At 44.8% G+C, this 16,517-nt stretch overlaps 1 protein-coding gene across 6 annotated transcripts in view; it reads left to right on the forward strand.

The window, feature by feature from the left end:
- Positions 1-16,517, forward strand: part of kidins220a (kinase D-interacting substrate 220a) — a 90,826-nt gene that overhangs the window by 9,085 nt on the left and 65,224 nt on the right. For all 6 annotated transcript variants that reach the window (XM_055864295.1, XM_055864296.1, XM_055864297.1 and 3 more), the window contains exons 2-19: positions 1,070-1,222; positions 1,438-1,536; positions 2,278-2,376; positions 4,016-4,114; positions 4,248-4,346; positions 4,495-4,593; positions 4,936-5,133; positions 5,385-5,483; positions 5,852-5,950; positions 6,158-6,256; positions 6,427-6,604; positions 6,858-7,022; positions 7,328-7,507; positions 7,787-7,952; positions 8,081-8,232; positions 10,637-10,737; positions 10,871-11,056; positions 11,495-11,635. In XM_055864295.1, the coding sequence (XP_055720270.1) occupies positions 1,091-1,222; positions 1,438-1,536; positions 2,278-2,376; positions 4,016-4,114; positions 4,248-4,346; positions 4,495-4,593; positions 4,936-5,133; positions 5,385-5,483; positions 5,852-5,950; positions 6,158-6,256; positions 6,427-6,604; positions 6,858-7,022; positions 7,328-7,507; positions 7,787-7,952; positions 8,081-8,232; positions 10,637-10,737; positions 10,871-11,056; positions 11,495-11,635 (2,391 nt within the window). In that variant the 5' untranslated portion in view covers positions 1,070-1,090. The remainder of the gene's footprint in view (positions 1-1,069; positions 1,223-1,437; positions 1,537-2,277; positions 2,377-4,015; positions 4,115-4,247; positions 4,347-4,494; positions 4,594-4,935; positions 5,134-5,384; positions 5,484-5,851; positions 5,951-6,157; positions 6,257-6,426; positions 6,605-6,857; positions 7,023-7,327; positions 7,508-7,786; positions 7,953-8,080; positions 8,233-10,636; positions 10,738-10,870; positions 11,057-11,494; positions 11,636-16,517) is intronic.

Below are 16,517 nucleotides of genomic sequence, written 5' to 3' on the forward strand. Positions count from 1 at the left end.
TCTGAGAGTCATTTAGGTGCCTTTTGTCAAACTCCAAGCGGGCTGTCATGTGCCTTTTACGAGGAGTGCTTCCGTCTGGCCACTCTACCATAAAGGCCTGATTGGTGGAGTGCTGCAGAGATGGTTGTCCTTCTGGAAGGTTCTCCCATCTCCACAGAGGAGCTCTGTCAGAGTGACCATTGGGTTCTTGGTCACCTCCCTGACCAAGGCCCTTCTTCCCCGATAGCTCAGTTTGGCCGAGCGGCCAGCTCTAGGAAGTGTCTTGGTAGTTCCACATTTCAAGTCTCATAGCAGAGGGTCTGAATACTTATGTAAATAAGGTAAATAGATTTTTTTTTATAAATTTGCAAAAATTTCTAAACCTATTTTTGATTTGTCCATTATGGGGTATTGCGTGTAGATTGATGAGGAAAATAAGACTGTAACGTAAGAAAATGTGGAAAAAGAGAAGGGGTCTGAATACTTTTCGAATGTCTGCACTGCTCACTGTTTGCTTCTACCAAGTTGAACTTCTGATACCATTTCAAAGCTCAAAGAAATACCATCCTTTTGAAACAGAAAACAGTGAGTGGACAACAAACATTCCCTTTATTTGTACTGCTTGGCTTAGGGCCTATTTATAGTCATAATCCATGTATTACTTTTATTTTATTTAACTAGGCATGTCAGTAACACATCCATAACACATTTAGAAGCATTTTGACCGGTGGAGGCTGCCGAGGGGAGGACGGCTCATAATAATGTCTGGAACGGCACAAATGGAATGGCATCAAACACACGGAAACCATGGAAACCATGTTTGATGTATTTTATACAGTTCAACCTATTCAACTCCACGAGCGAATCCTCACTAATTAAGGTGCCGCCAACCTCCTGTGATTTTGACTGACATTTTAACTAAAACATCAACTTGTGGTTGTTGACACATGTATGAAGGTGCTTTCTAGCCTATGGCTTATTAATGTGTTGTGTTGTCCTTATGACAATGTGCTTCAAATATGTCCAGCCAGCTTTGACTGTGCCAGGTTTATGTGTACATAGGCTAATAACCTCTCTTTGTGTGTCCTAGTCACGGTGGTGAGGCGTAGTCATGGACACCACCACCTCGCTGAAGATGACCACTCTGGCCATCCAGAGCCTGTTCAGTTACGTTGAGGAGGACAACGTGCCGGCCATAAAAGCCCACCTGGACAAGTTCAAAGAGGTGGACAGCAGGAGCGAGGTGAGTCAATGGCCGCTGGATACTAGGCATTGCATGTAACACAGTAAACAAACCAATGAGAGTTAACATAAACATCTAAATAAGTACTAGGCTAATTTGTTTAGCCAGATTTTGCTATAAAAGTGATGGTCCAATTAAATCAGTGCTCGGGTAACTCTTATGTGATTAGTGACCGTCTCTCTGTCTCTGTCTCTGTCTCTCTCTCCCCCCTTCAGAATGGTCAGACTTCTCTGATAGTGGCATCGGAGCAGGGCAGCATAGAGATAGTCCAGGAGCTCATCAGGAGAGGAGCCAACGTCAACCTGGACGACGTGGTACGCACACACACACACACACACCACACTTACCACACTTAAAACAAATGGTAGCTAGACAATGGTTTTGAGGGTTGCTGTCACATGAGTTTTAGACCTAGGACTTTTCCAACCACAACCACACACACCTATGCTCAGGACAGGGAGAATAAGTCTGCTGGGAACACATAATATTTCGGTCGCTCAAGGTACATAGTAAAAACCATTGTCCAACCCTAAAATGCACCATGATGCCAACAGAATACATTACCGCACAAAGTTAACATTTGGTCTCCACTGCCCGATAAGCCCTTAGTGTCCAGCATGCTGAAGTCACCACACTGTGGGTTAACACAGAGCCCCATAATGAGCACCTGTAGAATGCCTCAGGCCTCTGTTAAAGTAAATTACAGGGTGTAGAGCTGCTGTCTCCATCAACACACCCAGCCTCAACCTCTTACTAAACCTCATACACACACACTCCGACTCTCACTACACCAGACTGAGTGAGACGGACCAGACCTGAACACCGCGTCTCTCTCTATCTCTCCTTTGCTCTCTGTTCTCTAACTGACGCGCTTTCTCTGTCACCTCCACCCCGCGTCCATGAGCACCTGGTACGACCAGCTGGTAGGTACAGCACTGTGGAGCGGACTAATACAGACCGGCAGCCCTCTGATTGGTGGTGGTCCACGGCGACGACGACATGATTGGAGTTTCCGTGGTGACCAAGTGTAACCCCTGTGTTCTGCCCGTCAACAGGACTGCTGGACGGCACTTATCTCAGCGGCTAAGGAGGGCCATGTGGAGGTGGTGAAGGAGCTGCTGGCCAACAATGCCAGCCTGGAGCACCGGGACATGGTGAGAGAGGAGGGTGGGCACTGGGTACAGGGTATTGGGCAAGGACATTGCAGAGTGGACACTAAAGTAAACACTGGGCAACATGAAGTAAAGCTTTTGTACCTGTGTGTAACATTTCTCTCGGAGGACTAGTTTGATTGAAAAAGTGAGGATAAACGACAAAACAAAAAGATGAAAGGAGGATTATTTTAGATTGGACCGTCTTATCTGGATGCATTTTCAAAAGCGTTCAACCTCCTGGGGTGAATAAAGGTCACCTACAACTCTGGCACAGCAGTCATTGACTGCCATTGATGGTGGCCATTGGGTATTTCGTATGAGAGCTACAATACAGTACAATACTTGCTTTATTGGTCCATTTGCACTAAAATTCATATTTTCCTTGCTGTCACAATACCCAACACACACACACACACACACACACACACACACAGTAGAACGAGTCTATTCATATTCTTCCTCTACTGTCTTGTCTGACTGCAATCCATTCCAGGCTGCTTTGAAGTGATTTATCCATTAGCTTGGGATGCGATTATACCTCCAATATAATCTCCTCCATTTTGTAATAATTGCATTTACTGAGCTCTGGATGTCCGGAGTACATTAACCTGGGATATGGTTAATATCTGTAATACAAACCTCTCAGTGGAAGAAGCCTACTTCACATCCTATCTATCTGCAGCTCTGTGTTCATTCACAGTATAGTTTAGGTTATTCAAAATGCCTTGTTTTTGCACTTCTGCATGTCTCCCGGAGGGGTAAAGATCATGTAGAAAAGACCAATTACAGTGTTTGTTCATTTGTGAGTGTCATGACCAAAGCTTTTGCCTTCTGAAATGTGCTATTTCCATTTCATTATTTTGACGTCAGTGGACTGGTTCTAGTGTAAGGTGAGTCAGGCAATCAATCATGGCTGTGTTGCGTGTCAGTTCGGAACAGTTTCTGCATATGTTATGACGACTTTTTTTGTGACATCATGTGGCTCTTTTTTCGTTAGCACGTTTTGGACTTCGGCAAGAGATTTTTCGGCTGTTCAATATTTTTTTCTCGGGGGAAGCCAAAGTCGCTTGCCGACGTCGGCGACTGGTCAACAGTAGGATTCTTCAATGAAGTGCCTGTGGTCATTCAACGAGAGATGACTCATCCTCATGCATATTTTTTCACTTGAGAATTATTGCACCAAACATCTTAGTCAGATGGAAAATCTCCTCGGCAAAAACATACAAATTTAATACAGATTTATTGAGTAATCTTGGATTCATTCGGACTATTTTGAGGAAGTGCATACCGGCTACGGTGTCTCAAAATGGACATTCATTTTTTGGGGGTAATTTTTCTAGCGAAGATCTTTTAAGGGAGTATGCGAGCAGACTTGCGTTCCAAACCTCTTAGGCGCCAGCCGAACTGAAGCATGCTGACGCCTTAAGCCACCCTGGTGCCAGCCTGTCTGTACTAATAACAGGATTAAACCCACTGTTTGGCTATGTGCATGTCGTGCTCTATGACATCATGACATCATACAGAAGATGACTGCTCTACCTCTCCCTGGCACTGTGGGAATTGTGGCAATAGCCACTAACTATACATGTCACCACTTCCCATTTAAAGTGTGTGTGCGCCTGTGTGGTTTACTGTACAGGGGGGATGGAGTGCCCTCATGTGGGCTTCCTATAAGGGTCGTGGGGAGGTTACCCAGCTGCTGTTGGAGAAAGGAGCTAGCCCCAACATCACTGGCCAGGTACACTGCTACCATTCCTATCTAAAGAGCTTTAGACCTTGTATTCATTCTCAAATTAAAGAATATACTGTCATTAGGTCAATCATTTGTGTATTTCAGAATGAGTTAAATATGCTAATGCCTGTCCTTACAGTACAGCGTCTACCCCATTATTTGGGCGGCTGGACGAGGCCACGCTGATATAGTGCATCTCCTGATTCACCACGGAGCTAAAGTCAACTGCTCTGACAAGGTAAGCACTCACCACTGATCCTGTGTTCAATTTGTCTTCTATTAAAAATGCCAGAAAAGTAATGATTTTTAAAAATGACCCGACATTCTGTGTTTCAATAGTCATCACCGCTGTCTCTTTCTTATTTTCTCCCCTCCCCTGTTCTCAGTATGGCACTACCCCGTTGATCTGGGCAGCCAGGAAGGGCCACTATGACAGTGTGATACACCTGCTGGTCAACGGGGCCGATGTGGACCAGGAGGGAGCGGTAAGTGGAGCTCCCTACTCTCGTTAAAACCTCATTGCACAAGGCTTGAGCGGATCACACACACAATGGGCTCAAGCAAGCGTCGGTTCACTCTAAAATGTATTTATCTATTTTGTCTTGGGGGGGTATGAATATTCACAAATGCATTGTCAGAGGTTTTTGTCATACGTTTGACTACACACTCTTTAAAATAAGGCCTTATCTGACGAGTCAGAGCTTTGTCCGTATAGATATCCATTCATTCCCGTTCATCGTGAAGAAATAGGCTTTAGCTGCCATCCATGAAAGGAAACACTATGGTGAAATGACAAAAACCTGACTGTTATTCTCTCCCTCTATCAGAATTCCATGACAGCTCTGATCGTGGCTGTGCGGGGTGGTTTCAATGAGGTGGTGAAGGAGCTTCTGAAGAGGAACCCCAACGTCAACATGACAGACAAGGACGGCAACACGGCCCTGATGATCGCTGCCAAGGAAGGCTACACTGAGATAGTCCAGGACCTGCTGGACGCTGGCACCTACGTCAACATACCAGACAGGGTAGATGACCATCACCAACCTCTAAAGATGAGCTGAAATATTGCCCTGATAATCCTGACAATAAACAGTAGAGTCTAGACAGGATTACGTCAACCTGAATGATAATGGTCATGCTATATGGATAAATGTGCTGATGGTAACAGCACGTATCGTCCGCTCCTCTGCAGTATAACCCATCTTTTGTGTTGTGTGGTGATTGAGTTTGTGCTCTCTGTATAGAAAGCCTGTGATGTTTAATTTGTGTGTCACAGAGTGGGGAGACAGTGCTGATCGGAGCAGTGCGAGGGGGACATGTGGAGATTGTCAGAGCCCTTCTAAACAAATATGCCGACATTGACGTCAAGGGACAGGTAGGAGTCCCCTCCCCACTCAGACAGTCCCAGCTAAATTCTTGCTTGGGAATTTGCTCATTGCTAAGAAACTATTTTTGTTTCTTTTTGACAATTTTTTTTCAATTAAAACAATCACAGTAAGGTACCTAATTGTTACCCAGAAATGATTTGATATTGAGATAAAAACTGCTGCATTGGACCTTTAACATCTCTGGTCTATCATCATGCCAATTTATTAGGGCACACCGTAGCAAAATGTTTTACAATGGAAAACAAAAACAAGCATTTCTTATTGGATATGTTCAGGTAGTCCCTCCCTGTTTCTGTCAGGTTTCTTCCGTTTGGTGCCTAATGAATATGACCCTGTTCTCAACCGTGTAAAACAGGATAGTAAGACTGCCCTCTACTGGGCAGTGGAGAAAGGGAACGCCACCATGGTGAGAGACATCCTCCAGTGCAACCCGGACACTGAGAGCTGCACCAAGGTAAGGAACAGCCACAGCTGCTGTAAATAAATGAACAGTCATTTTATAGCACCGTGACAAATTCCTCTCTTGTCAACATCAACATTGTGATAAAGTTGTGACGGTTTTAAAAACGAGTGTGATTAGTGTTGCAAATTGTTCATTTGCTTGCTTCTATTCTCACCAATCACTGCTCTTGGTCTGAGATGATGGTGATGTGTGTTTCAGGATGCAGAGACCCCTTTGATCAAAGCCACCAAGATGAGGAAAATTGAGATAGTGGAGCTGCTCCTGGACAGAGGGGCCAAGGTGGCTGCTGTGGACAAGGTACTGTACAACCACGACATATAGAGCCTAGCATATATCTTTAGAATAACACCACAGGTTCTGTATTCGAGCCAGTGTCTGACGTGTGACCGCCAAATATATATCCACATTGTGCAATCCGATTCTTCTACCTTACTTTACTTTAATCATCTCTCTCTTCTCCTGTCCAGAAAGGCGACACGGCCCTTCACATTGCCATCAGAGGGCGGAGCCGCAAGCTGGCTGAGCTCCTCCTGAGGAACCCTAAAGATGGCCGCCTGCTCTACCGCCCCAATAAAGCCGGCGAGACACCCTACAACATCGACTGCACCCACCAGAAGAGCATCCTCACTCAGATCTTTGGAGCCAGTGAGACATGATACTCAAATCACATAGACATGCATATAGTGCACAAGAGTACTCTAGGGTTGTATTTTAGCCTGTTATTATGAATGAAATTGTAATACCCAACTGGTATTATTTAAAACATCTTTTAATATGAATCATTACTTTTAGCTCTTTCAATCTTGTTTTGGAAATTAGATTTGGAAGTATTGCTGTATTTCTCAAGTGATGACCACTCACACTCTCCCCTCTCTCTCCCTCTGCCCCTGTCTCTCAGAGCACCTGTCCCCCTCTGAGTCTGACGGTGACATGCTGGGGTATGACCTGTACAGCAGTGCCCTGGCAGACATCCTCAGTGAGCCCACCATGCAGCCTCCTATCTGTGTGGGCCTGTACGCCCAGTGGGGCAGCGGCAAGTCCTTCCTGCTCAAGAAGCTGGAGGGTAAGAGAGCACCACCAGGAATATCACTAGGGCTGTTCTTTTGCTAGTGTCCCACGGCTCTCATTTAAACATAATTAGGCTTTTAACCTCTCAATAAACAACAGCAATATGAATCTAACAGTGAATATGTCAGCCCATTTTAGTCAAGTTCTGTACATTAGCTCTGTAAAATGAGCTTCCTTTTTCTCATTACCAGGCTGTCTGCCTTAGTGCTTCATTTGTAGTTTCCTGTGTAAGGCAGGAACCGCTAGGTCCTACTCATTTTCACTTGCCTATTATTTTTGTATCACCTCTCTCTCCTCCAGATGAGATGAAGACATTTGCAGGCCAGCAGATTGAGCCTCTGTTCCAGTTCTCCTGGCTGGTGGTGTTCCTGTCCCTGCTGCTGTGTGGTTCTGTAGCTCTGGTTCTGGGCTTCACCGTCGACCCCCGCCTGGCCATCGCTGTCTCCCTCAGCCTCCTCACCCTGCTCTACGTCTTCTTTGGTGAGGAACACTAGAATAGAGTAGAACGGGATGGAGGAGAATGAAATGGGTAAACAAAAAACTCTGGGTCTGGGGTTTCCTGCAGTTAAGGAGAGTTGCTTGTATTACATCACTAGAGGGCGCCTTGGGTCTACGTTTCCAGCGATCTTACCGCGTTTTGCTACATGCAACTGCATTTTTCACGTTCTACCCACTGGATGTCATCCTAGGTAGGGGAAAGTCTGATGGCCAATCAGAAATGTGATGTATTCTTTTCTCTCACTCTCTCCCTCCCTGCAGTGTTGGTGTACTTCGGGGGTCGTCGTGAGGGGGAGAACTGGAACTGGGCGTGGGTCCTCAGCACCCGTCTGGCCCGCCAGGTGGGCTACCTGGAGCTGCTGCTCAAACTCATGTTTGTCAACGCCCCCGAGCTGCCAGAGCAGACTACCCGCGCCCTGCCTGTCAGGTATTACACACACATACATACATAAAACCCGTGCTTGAAGCCGCTCGTGCACACGCACCTTGATGTGAACGACCTTCGGTAGAAAAATGATATTCTAGAAACCTTGCCTGAGTGTGTGTGTGTGTCAGGTTCTTGTTCACAGACTACAACCGTCTGTCCAGTGTGGGAGGGGAGACCAGCCTGGCAGAGATGATAGCCACCCTGTCTGATGCCTGTGAGAGGGAGTTTGGCTTCATGGCCACCCGCCTCTTCAGGGTGTTCAAGAACGAGGAGAACCAAGGTACTATGTTTGTCTTCACTTTGGATAACCTTGTCGTATTACCTCTGTCTCTAATACTGTATATTTAGTGTACAGCACGCCTCGAATTTCCGTGCAGCCCCCTTGTGTGGGTGTTGTGCCCCCCCTGGGCTGCAATATAATAATTATAATTCCTATTACTCTCAGGTATCTCAATTCTTAATAGCCAATGCCTGTCAGGTGATCGGGTCCTTATCACAGGTCTCGCAGCCTCGAAGTACAAGTGAAGACAGACACATCGGGATGCAACGGTGCACGTTGTTCTTATGGAATTCCGAGGTGCACGTAGAAGAACTGTCCACGTTTACTTTTCCTCGGCCAACAGGATGAGTAACAAACAGCAAAAGCACGAGACTATGTCAACCTACTATCCCCCATAGTACAAAAGTTGACCTATTCTATTGGTCAGCTTGTCATTCTGTGCTAGAAATAAATCTTCCAAACAGAATCTGGGACAGTTGTGGGACGATAGATTCTAAATTCATACAACCAGTACATCAAAAAAACTTTTAAAAGCAATGAAGCTGATGCAACAGATCAGAAGATTTAGCTTAACATTTTGATAAACTATTACTTCGTCACATTATAAGCGCAGCAATGCGCACACAGCAGTAGGCTATGCAGTGCATTCAGAAAGTATTCAGACCCCTTCCTTTTTCCAAATGTTATGTTGCAGCCTTATTCTAAAATGCAAGCAGTTTCATGTGACAAAGATGAAAGTATCTATTAGAAATGTAGAAAGATTTAAAGATGCAACAACTTGCATGGGTTGCTAATATGACTATGTATTTGGCTGCTGGACAGTAAAAGAAAGTTGATTTTGAAAACCAATAGAACATGAGAGCCTACTGCTTTCGTGTTAAAATAATTCCCTCAATATTTCTAAAGTCGGAATTTGGCTACTTTGAAGTAAGGTAAAACATGACTCGTATGTTTTTTTTTTTTTTGAACCTCTCTTGGGTACGTGAGACATTAGCGTCCCACCTCTTCAACAGCCAGTGAAACTGCTGGGCGCCAAATTCAAATACAGAAATACTCATTATAAAAATTCAGAAAACAAAACATATTTTACACAGGTTTAAAGATGAACTTCTTGTGAATCCAACCTTGGTGTCAGATTTAAAAAATGCTTTACGGCGAAAGCATACCTTACGATTATTTGAGAACATAGCCCAGCAGACAAATCATTACAAACAGTAACCAGCCAAGTAGAAGAGTTACACAAGTCAGAAATAAAGATAAAATTAATCCCTTACCTTTGATGATCTTCATATGGTTGCACTCAGCAGACATTCATTTACTCAAATGTTCCTTTTGTTCGATAAAGTCTCTTTATATCCAAAATCCTCAGTTTTGTTCGCGCGTTTTCTTCAGTAATCCACAGGTTCAAACGCAGTCAAAACAGGCAGACAAAAAATTGTATCCGTAAAGGTCATAGAAACCTGTTAAACGATGTTTATATTCAATCCTCAGGTTGTTTTTAGCCTAAATAATTGATAATATTTCAACCGGACAATAACGTCGTCAATATAAAAGGTAAACAAGAAAGGCACTCTCTCGGTTGCGCGCATGAAAAAGCTCTGTGACACTTTAGGGTCCACTCATTCAGACTGCTCTTACTTCCTCATTTTTCAGAATACAAGCCTGAAACAATTTCTAAACACTGTTGACATCTAGTGGAAGGCATAGGAACTGCAAGTTGAGTCCTAAGTCAATGGATACTGTAATGGCATTGAATAGAAAACTACAAAACCAACAGAAAAAACTACTTCCCGAATGGATTTTTCTCAGGTCTTCACCTGCCAAATCAGTTCTGTTATACTCACAGACACTATTTTAACAGTTTTGGAAACTTTAGAGTGTTTTCTATCCAAATCTACCAGTTATATGCATATCATATCTTCTGGGCCCGAGAAGCAGGCAGTTTAATTTGGGCATACTTTTCATCCTAAATTCCGAATGCTGCCCCCTACCCTAGAGGAGTTTTAAGTTCCAGTTTTTTTTCTCCAATTTCTCAATGATGGAGACCACTGTGCTCTTGAAATGTTCAACATTTTAGAAATTGTTTTATCCCCTTACCCAGATACAGTATATGCCTTAACACAATTCTATCTCAGAGATCTACAGACCGTTCCTCGGACTTCATGGTATAGTTTCTGCTCTGACAACTGTGGGGCCTTATATAGACAGGTGTGTTTCTTTATAAATCATGTCCAAACAATTGAATCGACCACAGATGAACTCCAATCAAGTTGCAGTGATCAAATTACATTTGATGCACCTGAGCTCAACTTGGAGCGTCATAGAAAAGGGGTGTGAACACCTAGATATACTTAGAATACCTAAATATACTTAGATATTTGTCCCCTCTCCCCTCCCCCTCCAGGTAAGAAGTGGAAGAAGACTTGCTGCGTGCCCAGCTTCATGCTGTTCGTCGTGACGCTGGGCTGCCTGATCACGGCCATGGCGCTGCTGGCCATCTTTAAGGTACCTACACACACTGACACACACACACACAAATGTGCACATACACAAGCACACACACTGTGTCGAGCATCTGCTGTACATGAAAAAATATTTCAACTAGTTTTCGTGTGTGGACCTTGTTACATCTATTTAGGTGCAGCGTGAGAACCTTACGGTGAACGCTGTGCTGATCGCCATGGCCAGCGTGGTTGGCCTGGCCCTCCTGTTGAACTGTAAGACCTGGTGGCAGGTGGCTGACTCCGTCCTCAACTCCCAGAGGAAGAGACTGCACAGTGCCGCCAACAAGATGCACAAGCTCAAGAGCGAGGGATTCATGAAGGTAGTGGAAACCCTTTTTAGCACATTTTCAACGTCTTTTCAACATCCTTTCAACGTCTTTTGCTTATAGGGAATACTCTGTTTGATAGGTTCCTCTCTAGTGATATTGAAATGGGGACGAATCCCTAACTTGAGAATAGATATGTAACTTGAAATTACGCAGCAATGTCGATACAGACTTGAACATGGAAGTTACATGTAGATCAAATGAGTTGATCGAGTTAGGATTTGGCTCATAATGTCGCAAGTTAAATGGTATTGTACAGTTTTAACATGGTTAAGAATAAATACATGATGTTGTTACATGATAGTGTTAGGCATTCAGGAGCTAAATTCCTACTACCGCTCTCAAAACAGAGATGAATTAATAGGAAGAGACACATTGTCTGTAGTTGTACAGTATGTAGTGGTTGATGGTGTGTGTGTTTGGTTGCTCCAGGTGTTGAAGCATGAGGTGGAGCTGATGTCCAAGATGGCCAAGACCATCGATGGCTTCACCCAGAACCAGACCCGCATGGCGGTCATCATTGACGGCCTGGATGCCTGCGAACAGGACAGAGTGCTGCAGATGCTCGACACGGTGTGTGTGTGTGTGTGTGTGTGTTTGTGTGTGTGTGTGTGTGTGTGTGTGTGTGTGCCTATGCTGTGTGTGTGTGTGTTTGAATAAGACGTTAGTAACAATGGCTAAACACAAAAATGTAGGCTATATAATACTATACACAAAACTCACACTATCCATAACCATTTAGGGTGAAATCATTATCCACGACTCACTGGTCATTACTATTGATGGGGGGGGGGGGGGGGGCGGTACAGTTACATATCGTGATAATATTTTTGACAATATTATATCTATACTTTGACTCCAAGTATAGATTCAATTTAAAAAACACTCTATATACAAAAGTATGTGGACACCCCTTCAAATGAGTGGATTTGTCTATTTCAGCAACACCCGTTGCTGACAAGTGTATAAAATCAAGCACACAGCCATGCAATCTCCATAGACAAACATTGGCAGTAGAACGGCCTTACTGAAGAGCTCAGTGACTTTCAACGTGGCATCGTCATAGGATGCCACTTTTTCCAACAAGTCATTTCGTCAAATTTCTGCCCTGCTAGAGCTTCCCCGGTCAGCTAAATGCTGTTACTGTGAATTGGACACGTCTAGGAGCAACAATGGCTCAGCCATAAAGTGGTAGGCCACACAAGCTCACAGAATGGGACCGGCGAGTTTTGAAGCGTGTAGCGCGGTAATTGTCTTTCCTCTGTTGCAACACTCACTACCGAGTTCTTAACAGACTCTGGAAGCAACGTCAGCACAATAACTGTTCGTCGAGAGCTTCATGAAGTGGGTTTACATGGCCGAGCAGCCTCGCATAAGATCACCATGCGCAACGCCAAGTGTCGGCTGGAGTGGTGTAAAGCTCACTGCCATTGGACTCTGGAGCAGTGGAAACGCATTCTCTGGAGTGATGAATCACACTTCACCATCTGGCAGTCGGACGGATGAATCTGGGTTTGGCGGATGCCAGGAGAACGCTACATGCCCCAATGGATAGTGCCACCTGCAAAGTTTGGTGGAATAATGGTCTGGGGCTGGTTTTCATGGTTCGAGCTAGGCCCCTTAGTTCCAGTAAAGGGAAATCTTAACACTACAGCAGGGAATGACATTCTAAACGATTCTGTGCTTCCAACTTTGTGGCAACAGTTTGGGGAAGGCCCTTTCCTGTTTCAACATGACAATACCCCCATGCACAAAGCAAGGTCCATACAGAAATGGTTTGTCGAGATCAGTGTGGAAGAACTTGACTGGCCTGCACAGAGCCCTGACGTCAACTCCATCAAACACCTTTAAGATGCATTGGAACGCCGACTGCGAGCCAGCTCTAATCACCCAACATCAGTGCCCAACCTCAATAATGCTCTTGTGGCTGAATGCCAGCAAGTCCCCACAGCAATGTTCCAACATCTAGTGGAAAGCCTTCCCAGAAGAGTGGAGGCTGTTATAGCATCAAAGGAGCGACCAACTCCATATTAATGTCCATGATTTTGGAATGAGATGTTCAACCAGCAATGTCCACATAGTTTTGGTCATGTAGTGTACATACAGTATGTATGTAAGATGGCGCCGGAGAAGAAGGCAGACGTTTTACGTGCCACCAGCCTATTGTGTTTTTTAAAATTTTATTTGCGCTGTTTGTAACTTATTTTTGTACATAATGTTGCTGCTACTGTCTCTTATAACCAAAAATAACTTCTAGACATCAGGACTGCGATTACTCACCACAGACTAGCAGAATCCTTTTTTTTGTTTCGCGACTCTGACGAGCTCGACGTGAAAGATATACTGCTTCCTCAGGAACAGGCCCCAATCCCTGTGATCTGCATGAAGAGGGGGCGGAGAAAGAGGGGCCGAAAAGCGGGCTGCCTTCTGAGAATTCGTAGGCGATCGAATAAACCCCCACTCCATTCTGCCAGCAAATGTGCAATCCTTGGAGAATAAAATTGACGAGTTACGTGGAAGATTAAACAACCAACGGGACATTAATAACTGTAACATCTTATGCTTCACGGAGTTGTGGCTGAACAACGACAATATCAACATACTGCTGGCTGGTTATTCGATGTACCGGCAGGATAGAACAGCGGCTTCTGGTAAGACAAGGGGCGGCGAACTATGTATTTTTGTAAATAACAGCTGGTGCACGAGATCTAAGGAAGTCTCGAGCTATTACTCTACCTCGGGCAAGCATCTCATGATAAGCTGTAGACCACACTACCTACCAAGAGAGTTTTCATCTGTATTCTTCGTAGCTGTTTACATACCACCACAGACTGATGGTGGCACTAAGACCGCGTTGCATGAGCTGTATTCCACCATAAGAAAACTCTCACCCAGAGGCGGAGCTCCTAGTAGCCGGGGACTTTAATGCAGGGAAATTTAAATCTGTTTTACCAAATTTCTATCAGAATGTTAAATATACAATCAAAGAAAAAAAACTCTGGACCACCTATACTCCACACACGGAGACGTATACAAAGCTCTCCCTAACCCTCCATTTGCTTCATCAATAAGTGCATCGACGACGTCGTCCCCACACTGACCGTACGTACATGCCCCAACCAGAAGCCATGGGTTACAGGCAGCATCTGCACTGAGCTAAAGGCTAGAGCTGCCACTTTCAAGGAGCAGGACTCTAACCCGGAAGCTTATAAGAAATCCTGCTCTGCCCTCCGATGAACCATCAAACAGGCAAAGCGTCAATACAGGACTAAGATCGAATCGTACTACACCGGCTCTGATGCTCGTCGGATGTGGCAAGGCTTGCAAACCATTACAGACTACAAAGGGAAGCACAGCCGAGAGCTGCCCAGTGACACAAGCCTACCAGACGAGCTAAACTACTTCTATGCTCGCCTCGAGGCAAATAACACTGAAACATGCATGAGAGCACCAGCTGTTCCGGAAGACTGTGTGATCACACACTCCGCAGCCGATGTGAGTAAGACCTTCAAACAGGTCAACATTCACAAGACCGCAGGGCCAGACGGATTACTGCAAGCATGCGCTGACCAACTGGCAAGTGTCTTCACTGACATTTTCAACGTCTCCCTGTCCGTATCTGTAATACCAACATGTTTTAAGCAGACCACCATAGTGCCTGTGCCCAAGAACACTAAGGTAACCTGCCTAAATGACTACCGACCCGTAGCACTCGCGTCTGTAGCCATGAAGTGCTTTGAAAGGCTGGTCATTGCTGCCATCAACACCATCATCCCAGAAACTCTACACCCACTCTAGTTTGCATACCACCCCAACAGATCCACAGATGACGCAATCTCTATTACACTCCACACTGCCCTTTCCCACCGGGACAAAAGGAACACCTATGTGAGAATGCTGTTCATTGACTACAGCTCAGCGTTCAACACCATAGTGCCCTCAAAGCTCACCAATAAGCTAAGGGCCCTGGGACTAAACACCTCCCTTTGCAACTGGATCCTGGACTTCATGACAGGCCGCCCCCAGGTGGTGAGGGTAGGTAACAACACATCTGCCATGCTGATCCTCAACACAGGGGCCCCTCAGGGGTGCGTGCTCAGCCCCCTCCTGTACTCCCTGTTCACTCATGACTGCATGGCCAGGCACAACTCCAACACCATCATTAAATTTGCCGATGACACAACAGTGGTAGGCCTGATCACTGACAACGATGAGACAGCCTATAGGGAGGAGGTCAGAGGCCAGGACAACAACCTCTCCCTCAACGTGATCAAGACAAAGGAGATGATTGTGGACTGCAGGAAAAAGAGGACCGGGCACGCCCCCATTCTCATCGACGGGGCTGCAGTGGAGCAGGTTGAGAGCTTCAAGTTCCTTAGTGTCCACATCACCAACAAACTAACATGGTCCAAGCACACCAAGATAGTTGTAAAAGGGGCACTACAAAACCTATTCCCCTTCAGGAGACTGAAAATATTTGGTATGGGTCCTCAGATCATCAAAAGGTTCTACAGCTGCACCATCGAGAGCATCCTGACTGGTTGAATCACTGCCTGGTATGGCAATTGCTCAGCCTCCGACCGCAAGGCACTACAGAGGATATTGCCAAGCTTCCTGCCACCCAGGACCTCGCCTGCATACCAGGCGTTGTCAGAGGAAGGCCCTAAAAATTGTCAAAGACTCCAGCCACCCTAGTCATAAACTGTTCTCTCTGCTACCGCACGGCAAGTGGTACCGGAGCGCCAAGTCTAGGTCCAAGAGTCTTCTAAACAGCTTCTACCCGCAAGCCATAAGACTCCTAAACATCTAGTCAAATGGCTACCCAGACTATTTGCATTGCCCCCCCCCCCTTCTTTACATCACAGCTACTCTCTGTTGTCATCTATGAATAGTCACTTTAATAACTATGTACAAACTACCTCAACTAACCGGTGCTCCCGCACATTGACTGTATCAATACCCCCCTGTATATAGTCTCGCTATTGTTATTTTACTGCTGCTCTTTAATTACTTGTTATTTTTGTATATTATTCTTATCCTAATTCTTAACTGCATTGTTGGTTATATAGTACCAGTAAAAAGTTTGGACACACCTACTCATTGAAGTTAATATATATATATATATATATATATATATATATATATATATATATATATATATATATATATATTTTTTTTTTTACTATTTTCTACATTTTCTACATTGTTTAATAATAATGAAGACACCAAAACTATGAAATAACACATATGGAATCATGTAGTAACCAAAAAAGTGTAAACAAATCAAAATATATTTTAGATTCATCAAAGTAGCCACCCTTTCTTTGCCTTTGACAGTTTTGCACACTCTTGCTATTCTCTCCACCAGCTTCACCTGGAATGCTTTTCAAACAGTCTTGAAGGAGTTCCCACATATGCTGAGCACATGTTGGCTGCTTTTTCTTCACTCTGCGGT

Source organism: Salvelinus fontinalis, chromosome 16 (assembly GCF_029448725.1).
Source record: "Salvelinus fontinalis isolate EN_2023a chromosome 16, ASM2944872v1, whole genome shotgun sequence".
Lineage (NCBI taxonomy): Eukaryota > Metazoa > Chordata > Actinopteri > Salmoniformes > Salmonidae > Salvelinus > Salvelinus fontinalis.